The sequence below is a fragment of the Hypanus sabinus genome, chromosome 6, assembly GCF_030144855.1.
Source record: "Hypanus sabinus isolate sHypSab1 chromosome 6, sHypSab1.hap1, whole genome shotgun sequence".
Lineage (NCBI taxonomy): Eukaryota > Metazoa > Chordata > Chondrichthyes > Myliobatiformes > Dasyatidae > Hypanus > Hypanus sabinus.
In genome coordinates this window covers 17,378,082-17,394,042 of record NC_082711.1, presented here as the reverse complement: position 1 = coordinate 17,394,042, position 15,961 = coordinate 17,378,082, and the positions used below count along the sequence as shown (strand labels likewise).

The 15,961-nt window shown below is 46.2% G+C and overlaps 1 protein-coding gene across 1 annotated transcript in view; it reads right to left on the bottom strand.

The window, feature by feature from the left end:
* The window catches only part of scn5lab (sodium channel, voltage gated, type V-like, alpha b), a 672,977-nt gene that overhangs the window by 193,029 nt on the left and 463,987 nt on the right, over window positions 1-15,961 (bottom strand). The window contains exon 15 of the mRNA XM_059971792.1: window positions 8,554-8,792. Coding sequence (XP_059827775.1) covers window positions 8,554-8,792 — 239 coding nt within the window. The remainder of the gene's footprint in view (window positions 1-8,553; window positions 8,793-15,961) is intronic.

Genomic DNA, 15,961 nt, shown 5'->3' with positions numbered 1-15,961 from the left:
GCAGTGGGGGGGAGAGGGGCTCACCATCATTCAGCAGGTTCACCCTACTGCACTTACACCAAGTTCCTAAAGCAGGCAAATGCAATTAGAAGTAGTTGGGCATCCAGGTCAGCATGAAAATGATGGGCCGAAGGGCCTGTTTCTGTGCTATCCAGTTGTATGACTTTGTGGTCTCAGGATCCTTTGGTAAAGATAGAGAATAGGTGAGCTTTATCTGTCACATGTACATCGAAACATACAATGAAATACATTGTTTTGCATCGAATCGAATCCATGAGGACTGTGCTGGGGGCAGCCCACAGGTGTCACCACACTTCGGGTGCCAACATGGCATGTCCACAACCCGCTAACTCTAGTTGCGTGTCTTTCAGATGTGTGAGGAAACAGGAGCACCCAGGGGAAACCCGTGTGGTCACAGGGAGAATGTTTGACCGTCCGACCGGCCGTGGTGGGAACTGAACCCCAACCTTACAGCTGGCTGCTGCAAAGAGTTGTGCTAACTGCTACGCTACCATGCCGTGTGGTGCAGGAGAAGCTCCTCTTCTGTGAAGTCTGTAGTGGATCTGTGTTATAACTGGATCCCAAGCGGCAGAATTCTTCAATATGAAGGAGCGCCACGATAGCATAGTGGTTAGCATAATGCTACCACAGTCCCAGTGACCCAGGTTCAATTTCCGCCACTGTCTGTAAGGAGTTTGTACATTCTCCCTGTGACCGTGTGGATTTCCTCCGGGTGCTTCAGTTTCCTCCCACAGTCCAAGGACGTACATAGAACATCGAAATCTACAGCACATTACAGGCCCTCAATGTTGTGCCAACCATGTAACCTACTGAAGAAACTGCCTGGAATTTCCCTAGCGCATAGCCCTCTGTTAGTACAGTACTGTAGTAACTTTATGTATTGCGCTGTACTGCTGCCACAAAAAACAACAAATCTCATGACACACGTGAGTGATGATGTATCTGATTCTGATCTGGGTCTCTATTGTGGACTGAGAGTGGGAAGGGGAAGGGAGAGGGGAATCATAGTTGGGAAAAGGAGAAGCGAGGGGGGAGAGACATTTTGTAAAGAAAGATAAACCAATTGTTTAAAATCTAATAACCTTGCCTGATGTCTCAGGGCAGGGTGTGCTTGTACCCATACCACCCCCCCCCCCCCTTTCCTGGCACTCCTTCTCCACCACCTGTCCACTCTCACGATTACTGAACATACTTTGCTCCCACTGATTTACAAACTCGCTCTCTGCTCCATGTTGTGATATATATATATATATATATATATATATACCTAAGACTTTAAGACTTTGAAACAGTACTGTCTGTACTGGTTGGAAGGTTAATTGGTCATTGGTCACATGGGTGTAAATGGACCTGTTGGGCTGGGGAAGCAAGAATTAGAACCTGCTTACACACAAATACACACATGCATCGCACAAAGACACATAGAACAGACATCATTCATAGATATAACATTGCAACGCATACATACATAGAACATAAATACAGTGCTGACATACCTGGACACATTCATACCAACATAACATCACACAACACACACATCACAGATGCTGACATACACAGACACATGAATACAGATGTAACATCACACAACACGCAGAGGCATATAGACACACATCTCTCTCTCACACACATCACAGATGCTGACACAAGAGACTGCAGATGTTGGGAACTGGAACAACACACAATCTGCTGGAGGAACTCAGTGGGTCAAGCAGCATCTGTAAGAGGAAAGTCTCAGCCAGCTCCATCACAGACACAACCCTCCCCACCATTGAGGACATATTCAAGAGGCAGTACCTCATGAAAGAGACAACCATTTTTAAGAACCATCACCAGCTGGGACGTACCTTCTTCTCGTTGAAACCTATCAAATGTGCAAAGGCCTGGACAGAGTGGATGTGGAGAGGATGTTTCCTGTCACAGGGGAATCTAGAACTAGAGGGCACCAACCTCAGAATTGGGAGACGTCCATTTAGAATGGAGATGAGGAAAAATTCTTTATCAAGAGGGTAGTGAGATACTGAAATTTGCAGCCACAGGTGGCTGTGGAGACTGGGTCTCTGGGTGTATCGAAGGTGGAGGTTGATAGAATCTTGATACGTCAAGGCATGAAAAATTACGAGGAGAAGGCAGGAGAATGGAGTTGAGAGGGAAATGGATCAGCCATGATCAAATGGTGGAGCAAACTCAATTTGACAGAACGGCCTAATTCTATGTCTTATCATTAGTACCATCAGTGAATCTGAACGCACACTCAACGATTCAGGAACAGCATCTTTCCGTCCTCTGTCAGATTTCGGAATGGTCCATGAACCCACCTCACTTTTCTTTATTATTTATGCTACTTATTTCTTATGTAATCTTACATTTTTGCACTGTACTGCTCGTGCAAAACAACAAATTTCACATCATACACAATAGTCATAATAAACCCAGTTCCAGATCTGAACGATGCTTCCAATTGAAACTCTACATCAAGACCCAGAACGCTGACAATTCCTTTCCTCCCACGGATGCTGCTCAACATGCTGAGTTCCTCCCACAGATTGCCAGATCTGAGAGTATTGAACAGCGATACACCACGGTTGTCCCCAGCGCCCTGTGCCCCACTAAGCACCTGAGCGCGCGCTGGCATCGAACTCCCTGCCCGAGTACGCAGGAGCAGGGGCTTCCAAAACTTTGTCCAGTCACACATGTGCCTTCTGCCAACCTTATCTCCATGTGGTGCACATCTTCAGACTTGAGATTAGATTGTCTCAGTGGCTTAACGGCCCAGACCACTCATTCACACTTGAGAAGCTGAGAGCCTCTGTCCTGGCAGCCTGACACTTCCCTGTTTGAGAATGTAGGCAGTGGGCAGGAGCGGCTACTGGGAGCTCTGCAACCTGCAAGCTGTCTCACTCCCTTTCATGAGCATTCAGGACAAACCCATTTCCCAGGTGTTAGTTGCCAAGGTGCTGGCATGAAGATTAATTCCTCTAATTTCCATTAATTACTACCCTTTCCCCTCTTATCTCTTTTTCTTTTCCTCATTCTGGTCCCCCCCCCCCCTTACCCCTTCTCTTCCACTTACCTGTCAATCACCTCCCTCTGGTTCCACTCTTCCTTCCCTGGTCCTCTCTCCTCTCCAATCAGATTTGCTCTCCCCCTGCCTTTCATCACTTCTACCAATCATCTCCCAGCTTCTTACTCCATCCCTTCCCTCCCCGACACCTGGTCTCACCTATCACCTGCCTGCTTGTACTCCTTCCCCTCCCCCACCTTCTTGTCTGGATTCTGTTCCCTTCTTTTCCAGTCCCGATGAAGGGTCTCGGCCTGAAACGTCGACTGTTTATTTCTCTCCATGGATGCTGCCTGACCTGCCGAGCTCCTCCAACATTTTCATTTATTTATTTTATTGAGATACAGCATTGAACAGGTCATGGCTGCTGACGCACCATCAATAACTCTCTGAGGCGTGAGGCAAGATATAGGCTTTTATTGGCTGGAAGAAAGAACAAGCAGCAATTGACCACCACTCTGCATCCTGGAGACTGAAGCCGGGGCGGTGTCTCCCATCGCCTTTATACCGGGGTCAGTGGGAGGAGCCACAGGAGCAGTCAGCGGGTGGGGGGGCGTGTCCAGACAGGTATATGTAGTTCACCACAACTGCGTCACCAGCAAACCCCCAGTTCAATCCCAGACCAATGACAGGACAATTTACAATGCTTACCAGCCGGTAGGTCTTTGAACTGTGGGAGGAAACTCACATGGCCACGGGAACAAAGTACAAACTCCTCACAGGCAACGGCAGGAATACTGTGCGAACCATTACAGTACAATGCTGCTAGTGTGTGTAGCTCAGGATTTCCAGCACCTGCAGAATCTCTGGAGTTTCTGTGCTGAAACCTGTCCTAGGTCGGTTGATGGATAAATGAAATCAAAGGAAGAAGCTGCCACTGATTCAGATACACTTCACAAGCGCCAGGGGCACTGGCTCCCAGCATGACCCTCACTGACACAGTCTCTTCAATTCAAAGAGCCTGCCTTTAACGCTTCATGTTCCAGGGTCCCCCGCGGACACGCTGAGTGGGCGTCCTGCTTGATAACCGCCAGACGTAATCACTGTTCTGAATCTCGCTGATCCTCACGTTGCAGAGTCACGTCTCGAGACGACGGCGCATCTTCTCCCCGTACGTGCCCACTCACACACTCGCTTGCAGATGACTCAGACACACACACGTACACAAATCATCGGCTGGGCACCGGAGCTTTGTGTGAAGTTCTAGCCGACGGACTGCAGAAGGGACGTGATTGTTGTGGAGGGAAGCTGTGATTATTACTGTCGAATGTGCCGAGGTACAGTGAAACCCTTCGTTTTGCATGTCATCGGCTCAGATCATATCATCACAACGCTGCATTGAGGTAGAACAATAGCAGAACGCAGAATAAAGTGTAACAGTTACAGAGGACGTGCAGTGCAGACAGAGGATAAGGGGCAAGCCCATGATGAGGTGGATAGTGTCTACTTTATCGCAACTAGGGGATGGTTCAGTAGGCTTATAACGGCGAGGCAGATGCGGTCCTTGAGAGTCGCGGTACTTGGGTTTCAGATTCTGGTACCTCTGGCCCATTGGGAGAGTGGAGAAGGGTGAATGGCTGGGACGGGATGGCCTTTGCCTAAGTTGGCTGCTTTGCTGAGGCAGTAAGTGGTGTAGGAGTGAGGGGAGGAGCTGTTCCCACACTCTGCAGCATTCTGCAGTCAAGCACGGAGCACTCATCATGCCGAGCCGTAGTGTATTAGACAGAATGCTTTCTATGGTTTCAAAGGCTGGATAACATTGAGAAAAGTAGTTTTAAATGCAGGTGGTGGGCAGGTTCACAAAAGACCGTAAGGTCATTAGATGTAGGAGCAGAATTGTGTCAGTGGCCAACCGAGTCTGCTCCACTATTCCATCACGGCTGATTTATTATCCCTCTCAACCCCACTCTCCTGCCTGCTTCTCATAAACTCTGACACCCTGACTAATCAAGAACCTGTCAACCCTGGCTTTAAATGTACTGAATGAGTTGGCCTCCACAGATTCACAGCTCTCGGGCTAAAGAAATTCCTCTTCATCTCTGTTCTAAAGGGACATCTGTATTCTGAGGCTGTCTGCCCTGGTCCTAGACTTACACTATTGGAAACATCTTCTCTAATTGCTGGACAGGCTGGGACTTCATTCAATGGAGTGCAGGAGACTGACAGGTGAAACTATGGAAGTGTATACAAATTATGAGGGGCTTAGATGGGAAGAACACACAAAGCCTTTTACCCAGGATTAGGGAATCAAGAACCTCAGGGGACAAGGTTTAAGGTGAGAAGGGATATTTAATATCACACTCATCTGTTGAGATGTTCCCACAACCAATGATCTCACTTTAAGGACTCTTTATCTTGTTATTTCATTAGTTATTGCTATTTGCATTTGCACAGTTTATTTACTTCAGCACTCTGGCTGATCTTTCATTGATCCTGTTCACAGTTACTATTCTACAGATGTGCTGAGAATACCAGCTGGAGAAAGGCTCTCTGGGTTGCACGTATGTACTCTGATAATAACATTTACTTTGAACTTTGAAGTTCCTATTTAATATGAACTTGAGGGGAAACACTTTTTAAGCAGAAGGTGATCAGTACATGGAACGAGCTACAAGAGAAAGTGGTTGGGGCAGGTACATCAGCAAGACAGTTGGCCGTCCATGGATTGGAAAGAGTTAGAAGGATATGATGAAAATATGTGCAAGAGCAATGAGCTTAGATGTGTAATTTGTTCAGCTTGGACCAGTCATTTCTGTACCATAAGGCTCTTTGGCTCTGTGACTCTGGGAGACAAGGAAGAAGTGTTCTGGCTCCATGGATTAATGAAGTTTTGCAAATGTGGCATCTTTATTCAGAGGTGACAGCAGGTAATTACAGGTCTGTGGGTCTGAAAGCAGTGGTAATGAAGTTATTGGAAACATTTCTGAAAGATGGCATTTAAGTGCAATGGGAGAGGCAGTGGTTCATTAAGGTTATCCAGTCTGGCTTTGTTAAGGGATGGTTGGGTCTGATTAGAATGAATGTACTTCTTGCAAGAGGCAATTAAGTGAGTCAGTGGTTGATGTAATTCAAGGCCTTTGCTGAAGTCCTGAATGAAGGATTGACCTAAAATTTCACAAATGGGATTGGATAATCAAGGGTTGTCAATATGACTGGAAACTTGTCAGCACAGGTATTGATGTTGGGACCCCTGTCATTTACTACACATGATAGCAATCTGAACGGGGTGTAGAAAGCATGGGAAGTGTGATCCTGTACCTGCAGGACTTCAGAAGAATGAGGGAACATCTCATTGAAACCTACCAGAAATTGAAAGGCCTGGAGAAAGAGGAATCGAACCACAATCTCACAGCTTCATGCCAACTGATACACTACTGTGCCACCTTGGCCTACGTACCACACGGTATGTGGTAGGGCTCTGGAGAGCAGAGGGATCACGGGCTACTTGTCCAAGGATGCTTGAAGTCAGTAGTATTGGTAGATACAGTGCTTGAGGAGGCCATTCCATCCACCATGACTGAATGGTGGAGCAAACTTGGTGGGCCGAATGGCCTAATTCTGCTCCTATGCCTCATGGTCTTCAATGGAATACCTGTTTTCATTATCCACGATAAGTACATGAAAGTTAGACCCTAAGATATAGGAACAGAATTAGGCTAATTGGCCCATTTGGTCTACTCTGCCATTTCATCATGGCTGGTCCATCTCCCTCTCAGCCCCAGTTTCCTGCCTTTTTCCCGTAAGCCTTCACACTGTGGCTAATCTAGAATCTATCAACCTCTACCTTAAACACACCCAATGACTTGGCTTCCATGGAATCCACAGATTCACCAATATCTGGCTTCAGAAATTTCTCCTCACCTCCATTCTAAACGGACGTTTATCTATTCTGAGGCTGAGCCTTCTGGTTCTAGATGTCCCCACCACAGTAAACATCCTCTCCACATCCGCGCTGTCTAGGCTTTTCAACATTCGATATTCGCGGTTATGATATGACACAATTCTGGCCACTGTCCTGTCATCACAGAGTTATCAAGGGCCTCAGAACTCTCCTTCCTCACCTCCTACAGAATCCTAGTATACATCAGGTCTTGAGGTTTTAAGACATTTAATTTGTTATCTGCCATGTCGTATGACATGGGTGATCATGGCCTTTCCATGACCATGATTGTTCTTGGCAAACTTTTCTACAGAAGTGGTTTGCCATTGCCTTCTGGGCAGTGTCTTATCAATACTTTTCAGAGATTGTCTGCCTGGCGTCAGTGGTCGCATAACCAGGACTTGTGATCTGCACCGGCTGCTCATACGACCATCCACCACCTGCTCCCATGGCTTCACATGACCCTGATCGGGGGTGAGGGGGCTAAGCAGCTGCTACACCTTGCCCAAAGGTGACCTGCAGGCTAGCAGAGGGAAGGAGTGCCTTTCACCTCCTTGGTAGAGAAATATCTTCACCTGCCATCCCAAAGATATTTAATACTACTTTTTAGTGTATAAATTTCTGGAATTCCATTACAGCCATCCCTGCACCAGAAGGATAAGATTGCACTGAAAAGGAGCAAAGGAGATTCACCACAATGTTTCCCAGGGAAGAATACACTTTGAACATTGAACTTTGAATGTTTCAGAGATTGGATTGGCTGGGTTTGTTCTCCACAGACTGGAGAAGTGCTAGATCGTCAACACAGAAAAAATTGGACTGAAAGCCCCACTTCTGTGCTGCACGTTTCTAAAACCTAATGTTTTTCCAGTCTTCACACATGAATATATACAATATATACATACCCCCGTTCAAAAATATAGGGACACCTTGTATAGCACAGACACAAACCTAATGCATGTATCACATCCCTGTTCTCACAGACATATATTTACACTCAAACCCACACACACATGCACTCGCACATACACAAAATCTCCTGCACATATACTCTAGTAAGCATGCACCTGTGGCATGTACTGACACATTGTGTATGAATGCAGGCATACAGAGTCGCACACATAAACAATACATTTTATGCATATAAAATTATGAGATAGTGTAAATGCAAGCAGGTTTTTCCCACCGAGTTTGGGTAAGACTAGAACTAGAGGTCATAGGTTAGGGGTGAAAGATGAAATATCTAAGGTGACCATGGGGCGGAACATCTTCACTCGGGGGTGGTAAGAGCATGGAACGAACTGCCAGCGGAAGAGGTGGATGTGGGTTCGATTTCAATATTTAAGAGAAGTTTGGATAGATAGATACATGGTTGGGAGTGGTATGGAGGGCTATGGTTGATGGGACTAAGCAGAATAAAATTTGGCATGGACTAGATGGGCTGAAGGGCCTGATTCTGTGGAGTAGTGTTCTACTATGATAACATTCACACATAGAAGCTTACGTACATAATGCAGAAAAGCCCGCACACACACACACACACACCACCCACCCCCCCCCCCCAAATTCTGATGTGCCCCTTGCTCCTTACCAGGTTCCCCACGTAGAGCAGGTTGTTGAATTCGTCGGACATTGGCTGATGCTCCATTGCCATGAAGATGGTGTTTAGCACGATGCAGATTGTGATGGCCAAGTCCAGGAAGGGATCCATCACTATGTACTTCAGTAACTTCTTCAGCTTCATCCAAAGCGGACAGCAGTTCCAGATAAGAAACGTTTGTGAAAAGTAATACCAGCATCGAGGATACTTGAGGCGAGATTCTTCAAGCTCTGGGGAATAAAGTCAGGATGGAGAGTCAGTGTTAGGCAGTGAACTCAAAGTACAATTGCTGATCACTCACTATGGCCCCAGACACATCACTAGTGGAACATTAAGGAGGACCCGATGAGCAAAAGAAGTTGAGAGGTGACACGAAAGAGATTTACAAAATTATAATAGTCAGAATCTGTTCCCCACTGAAGGAGGGCCTAAAACTAGAGGGCAGAGGTTTGATGTGAAAGGGAGAAAGTTTATATATAAGTATGCCGGCTGGCAAATGAATCTCAGGGTTGTATGTGGTGACATGTATGTACTTGGATAATCAATTTTAAATTGAACTTTGAACTTAAAAGAGATCCGTGGGGCAATTTTTTCATACAAAGAATGGTTGGTGCTTAGAATGAGCTACCAGAGGAGATGATGAAGGCAGGAGCGGTAACAAGATTTAAGAGAAATCTGACAGGTACACATCAAGCATCAGGCTTCTGAACAGGTGTGGATAACTTCACTCACCTCAACTGTGTACAGAATCCACAACCTTTAGCCTCACTTTCAAGAACTCTACCGCTCTTGTTCTCAGTATCTATCTATCTGCATAATTCACATATTTATATCTGTACAAATATTGATCTTTCCAGTCCTGATGAAGGGTCTTGGCCTGAAACATCGACTGTTTACTATTTTCCATAGATGCTGCCTGTCTTGCTGAGTTCCTCCAGCATTTTGTGTGTGTTGCTCTGGATTTGCAAAATCTGCAGAATCTCTTGTGTTTGTAGAAGGAAAGGATAAGAGGTTTAGTGAACCATTGGAAATATTGAGGCCCTGGTTGAGAAGAGAAGGAGATACATAGCACGCTTAGGTAGGTAGAAAGGAATGAGATACTTGAGGAGTATAAGAAATGCAAGAGAACACAAGAAGGAAATCAGGACGGCCAAAAGAAGGTTTAAGGTTGCTCTATCAGACAAGGTGATGCAGAATCCCAAGGGCTTCTACAGATATATCAAGAGCAAAATGATTGCAGGGGCAAAATTGGTCCCCCAGAAGATCAGACTAGTCATATAGGGGATGGAGGACATGTTAAATCAATTTCTGCTACTGTATTTAGCTGGGAGATGGATGCAGTCTATAGAGGTGAGGAAAAGAAGCAGCAGGGTCATGGGCCTGATACAGATTACAGGGGAGGAGGTGTTCACTGACTTGAAGAAAATTAGGTGGATAATTCCCCACGGCCTGATAAGTTGTTCCCTTGGACCCTCTGAGGGCTGATGCATAAATTGTAAGGGCCCTAACAGAGATATTTAAAACATCCTTAGCCACAGGTGAGGTAACAGAGGATTGGAGGATACCCAATGTTGTTCTGCTGTTTAAGAAAGGCTCTAAGAAAAAGCCAGGACATTTTTGACCATTTGCCCTGACATCAGTAGTGGGTAAGTTATTGGAAGGTATTCTAAGGGACAGGATATGTAAGTACAGTGAATTCTGGTAAACTGGGTCTCATCAGAACCTATACATTTTGACCCAATTAAGTGGCTGCCCCAAATAGCCAACATTTCGTGGAAACAGTTAAAAAGGTATAAAAAAGACAAACTCCTATTTAAGTAAGTAACAAATTATGTATTTAACTGAAATGCATAAAAAGAACACTATCAATACTACCACAGTAGCATAAAACTGAATGACTGTAAATGAACAAAATCAGAGCAGACATCTTGTGCAGAGAGTGGACTGCCTTCAAAGACTGCATCCTCCAGATACTCATTTTAATTATAACATTCCAGAAGACTGTCGATACTTCAAATCCTTCGTTGTTCTTAGTAGTGAGATAATTTCATTTTCATTCCTGGCTGTTTCTGGTATCTCCAACCCTCAGTGCTTGAAACCTCAGGGAGCAAAACAATCCTGAATTGTCTTGCTGTTTATTACTCACCAAAATCTCTGCTTTTCGAACACATGCAAGTGACGCTATTTAAAACCTGCTCCCTCTAAGCATGGTGCAGTGTCTAACAGCCACTCGATGTGCACACGACTGATACCGGCTAAAAAGTACTCTCCTGCTCCACTAAGCAGCGTAAACAAACGATGGGACCGGCTATTTTCTCAATTTGTTTTAAGTAAGCGGTTACGCTGATTACCTGATGGCCCAGTTAACAGGAATCCATTGTACTTGGAGAAGCTTGCAGACAGGGACTGATTAGGGATAGTCAAGTTGCCTTTGTGTGTGGTAGGTCGTGTCTAGCCAATCTCATAGAAATTTTCAAGGAAGTTACCAAGTAACTAGACAAAGGCAAGACAGTGGATGTTGTCTATGTGAATTTAGCAAGGCGTTTGACACGCTCCCACGTGGGAGGTTGGTCAGGAAGGTTCACTAGTTTAGCATTTAGGACCTGGTACTAAATTGGATTAGACATTGTTTTTGCAGGATATGGAATTAATGCAGGCAAGTGGGATTAGTGTTGATGGGTGTGGTGGGCCGAAGGGTCAGCAGCCTGTCAATATCCCCTCCTGAAACCCATCATGGAATCGGTGCAGCGTTCTCAAGACCCTGGAATGATGCAGCCATCAAACAGACCAGAGTTCCAATCCCACTACTGATCTGAGCTCAGTTATTAACCTGGTTCGGGTGGCTGGGGTGGAAATACGTCTACTGTTCCGTCCCAACACCCTCGACCACTGTTACACACCGTCAGGGGTATCTACAGTTCCATCCCAACACCCTCTCCACTAGCATGCAGGTCACCTGCTCAGCCCCCCCTCCCCCCACACACACCACCGGAATCAGGGTCACATGAAGCCTTGGGAGCAGGTGGTGGCTGAACTAGATAAAAAGCAAATCGAAAACACGCAAACACTGACCTACACCACGTCCATATCCCTCCCTCCACCTTCCTTACATCCATGTGCCCATCCAAGCATCTTTCAAAAGCCTCAAATGCATTGGCTTCCTGATAAAAAACTTACCCCTCACATCCCCCTTGATCCTACTCCTCTCACCTTCAATGCATGCCCTCCGGTATTTGATCTTTTAATACAGATATTCTCTGTCCACTCTAACTATGCCTCTCTAAACCTCTATCAGATCTCCTCTCAGCCTCCAATACTCCAGGGAGCAACCCAGGTTTACCCAGTCTCTGAACCAGACAGCATCCTGGTAAACCTCTTCTGCACCCTCTCCAAAGCCTCAACACCCTTCCTACAGTACTGAACATAATACTCCAGATGTGGCAGGTGTGTTAACATTTAAAACGCATTTGGACAGGAATGTGGATAGGTAAGATTTAGAGCGATATGGGCCAAGTGCAGAGCGAGCCTGAATGGGAATCTTGGCCATGGATCAGCTGGGTCAAAGGACCTGTTTCCGTGGAGTATGACTCTAAGGAACAATGTCTCAAAAAGACAGCATCCATCATGAAAGACCCCATCACCCAGGACACGTCCTCTTCCCATTGCTACCATCAGGGAGGAGGTACAGGAGCCTGAAGGCACACACTCAGTGATTCAGGAACAGCTTCTTCCCCTCTGCCGTCAGATTTCTGAATGGGCATTGAACTCATAAGCACCACCTCACTGCTTATTTTTACTCCTTTTTCACTACTTATTTAATTTAATTTTTTTGAATATACATATATACTTCTTACTATAACTTACGGTTTTCATTATTATGTATTGCACTGTACTGCTGCTACAGTACAACAAATTCCACGACGTATGCCAGTGATATTAAACCTGATTCTGATTCTGATTCTCTGTTTTAAAATTCCAACAATGCCTTCAGGGGATGATGCCTGTGGCTCATATGTCACTCCATGGCCTGGCAAGTCAAAGTTGTTGTGAGTGGATCACCTTTACCCTTTCACAGGGTAAGTGCAGATGGGGAGTAAATGCTGGTGTTACTGGAGGCACGCTCCCTTAAGGTTCTCACGGCAGGGAGGTAGTGGGGATAAATGCTCCTGATGGCGTGCACCTCCAACAGCCTCTGGCAACCATGTCCAGCTCCTGGCCTTCGCGTGTGGCTTGGCCATTTAGCCCAGCAGAACCATTTCTACTCACATGAGAAGGAGCAAAGGCAGGTTACTGGTGGCTTAAAACCAGTTGTTTCGGGCAGATGGGGCTTGTGAGCTCGTCTAGGAGATGGAAAACTCTGATCTCAAACCTCCACTGCCTTGTGGCTACACTCACTCACGGGGAAGTCTTCGGGAGTAAAGAAGAATCCGGAGCTGGAGTCCCTAAGGCAGCCCTATGTTGAGTTCAATAATGAACAGCAGCTCTGGCAATGCCAGAGCAGAGGTCCAAAATCAGACTGCATTTGGAATACTGTGAGCAGTATTTTGCCCTTATCTAGGCAACATGAGCTGGCATTTGCGAGGGTCTAGAGGAGGTTCACAAGAATGATTCCGGGAATAAAAGAGTTAATATATGAGTGTTTGATGGCTCTGGGCCTGTACTCACTGGAGTTTAGAAGAATCGGGGGGGGGGAAGGGTTTTTCATTGAAACCTATCGAGTATTGAAAAGCCTAGACAGAGTGGGTGTGGACAGGATGTTTCCTATAGTGGGAGAGTTTAGGACCAGAGCACACAGCCTCAGAATACAAGGACATCCCTTTAGAACAGATGAGGAAGAATATTTTTTTAGCTAGATGGTGGAGAATCTGTGGAATTCATTGCCATAGATGGCTCTGGCAGCCAAATACATTTAAAGTGGAGGTGGATAGGTTCTTGAGAATAGGTTTGGAGGTGTAGTTAATCAGCTATGGTGGAATGGTGAACAGCCTGATTCTGTTCCGATGTCTTATGCTGCCTGACTTGCTGCGTTCCTACACCATTTTGTTACTAAAATGAAAGTAGCAATGCCTCTTTCGATCTGCCGAAGCTTGTTCACACACTCCACACTCAGCCGCATGTTGACAAGGTGCTGAGTGAGACCCAGAGAGATAAAAGGTAACTCTAAATGGTTTTGCTGGGCAAAGCTGCTCCTATTGATTGTGGTGCTGCGGCTCAAACCCACTAATCAGTATGTCAGCATCGTCACAGTTGTGGTCTTCGAAATGCGAGACCTGCATATTATCTGACTCTTTATTTGCCAATAAATCAGGTTACGGAAGATACACAAGGAGTAGCTAAAGCAGGGAGATGATTTCAGCCGGGGGAAGTAATTAGAATATTTGTTCACCAACGTTTGCACAAAAACCCAGCATAGATTGAATTTTACTTCAGGGCACCACCAACGCTGCACACAACAATGCAGAGCTTTGCAGAACAAAAGGACTGTGTTTGTTAATTAACACTACAAAGCCGATTTCCCTGTACATATCCATTCAACAGTATTTGTCTAGATTTATCTGTAATGCATAGAATTATATGAGATTTATAGCACAAGAAAAGTCCATTCATCTCAGTCCCAAGTTTCTACAGATGTACCGTGTTTCTAACTGGTTGTACCACAAGCTGGTACGGAGCAGACACTGCACAGGACCAGAAAAGGCCGCAGAAGGTTGCAAATCCAGCCAGCTCCAACATGGACATCTTCAAAAGCTGATGCCTCAAAAAGGCGGCATCCATCATTAAGGGTTGCTATCACCCTGGGCGTGCCCACTTCCCATTGTTACCATCAGCGAGGAGGTACAGGAGCCTGAAGAGACACGCTTAACATTTTAGGAATAGCTTCTTCTCCTCTACCATCAGATTTCCAAACACACAAAATTTTCTCACCCCCATGGATGGCGTGTATGTGTTTTTCCCCTCATCTCGGGTCCTCTAGCAGAGGCCTGGGAGTTTGAGGATTCTGTGCAGTGTCCTTGCTGTTCTAGCAGTGCGCTCTTCTGGACTGAGATCCCAGATGTTGTTCCCGGGATTTGTTGGAGCCGCTCTCTCAGTCCGGGTGTCACAGCTCCGAGTGCTCCTATCACCACCGGGATTACTCTGGCTTTAACCTTCCAAATCCTTTCTATCTGCTCTTTCAAGCCCTGGTATTTCTCCAGCTTTTCATATTCTCTCTTCCTGATGTTACTGTTGTTCAGGATTGCCACATCTATTACTATGACTTTCTTCTGTTCCTTGCCCAGTATTCCAATGTCTGGTCGGTTGGCCAGTACCTGCATATCAGTCTGTATTTGGAAGTCCCACAAGATCTTAGCTCTGTCATTCTCCGCTACGATCTCGGGTGTTTCCCATTTGGACTTGGGAATGTCCGATCTATACTCAGCGCAGATGTTCCTGTACACAATTCCTGCAGCTTGATTGTGCCATTCGGTGTATGCTATCCCCGCCTGCATCTTGCACCCTGCTACTATGTGCTGGACAGTTTCAGTGGGTTCTTTGCCCAGTCTGCATCGTGGGTCTTGTTTGGTGTGATAGAGCCCTGGTTCCATTGCTCCTGTGCTCACCGCCTGTTCTTGTGCAGCCATGAACAGCGCCTCTGTGCTGTCCCTCAGCCTTGCCCTTTCCACCCATTGGTAGGGCCACCTCTGTCTGATATTTGGTGATGGTACATCCCGTGCAGTGGTGTGGCCTGGCCATGGCCTCTGGTCCTCTGGCTTTGCTTCACCCGCTTCCATTGCCATGTCCTCGCCTGCTGTCTGAGGTATTCTCCTAGCAGGTTGTCCTTAGGGGACCACCTTCCCGACATACACATGGATGTTTCACAATTCTTCCAGGACTGTGGCCGTGACGCTTCGAAGTCGCCGTCCTCCTTTATTCCAGTGAGTGTATGTTTGCTCGATGTTGGACTTGGGATGGAATGCTCCATGTATTGTTGGTAGCTTCTGGGTCGTGATGTCAGTGGCTTCCAGTTTGTTTCTTGGCCAGCACACTTTTGTGGCTGGGTATCTGGTAGGGTGGAAGAGTTGAGGGCCCTGATCTTGTTCTTCCTAATCAGCTGGCTTTTTAGGACCCGTCTCACTCTTTGGAGGTACTTGGATGTCGCAGCCTTCCTTGTGTCCTCGTCGTGGCTTCCATGTGCCTGCAGGATCCCCAGGTATTTGTAGCTGTCCTGTACATCTGGTATGTGGCCTTCAGGTAACTCGACTCCTTCAGTCTTGATGAGTCTGCCTCTCGTCACTACCACCCGGCTGCACTTTTCCAGTCCAAATGACATCCAATTTCTCTGCTGTACACCCTTGTCAGGTGGATTAGTGAGTCAATGTCTCTTTCATTTCTGGCACACAGCTTGATGTCATCTATGTGC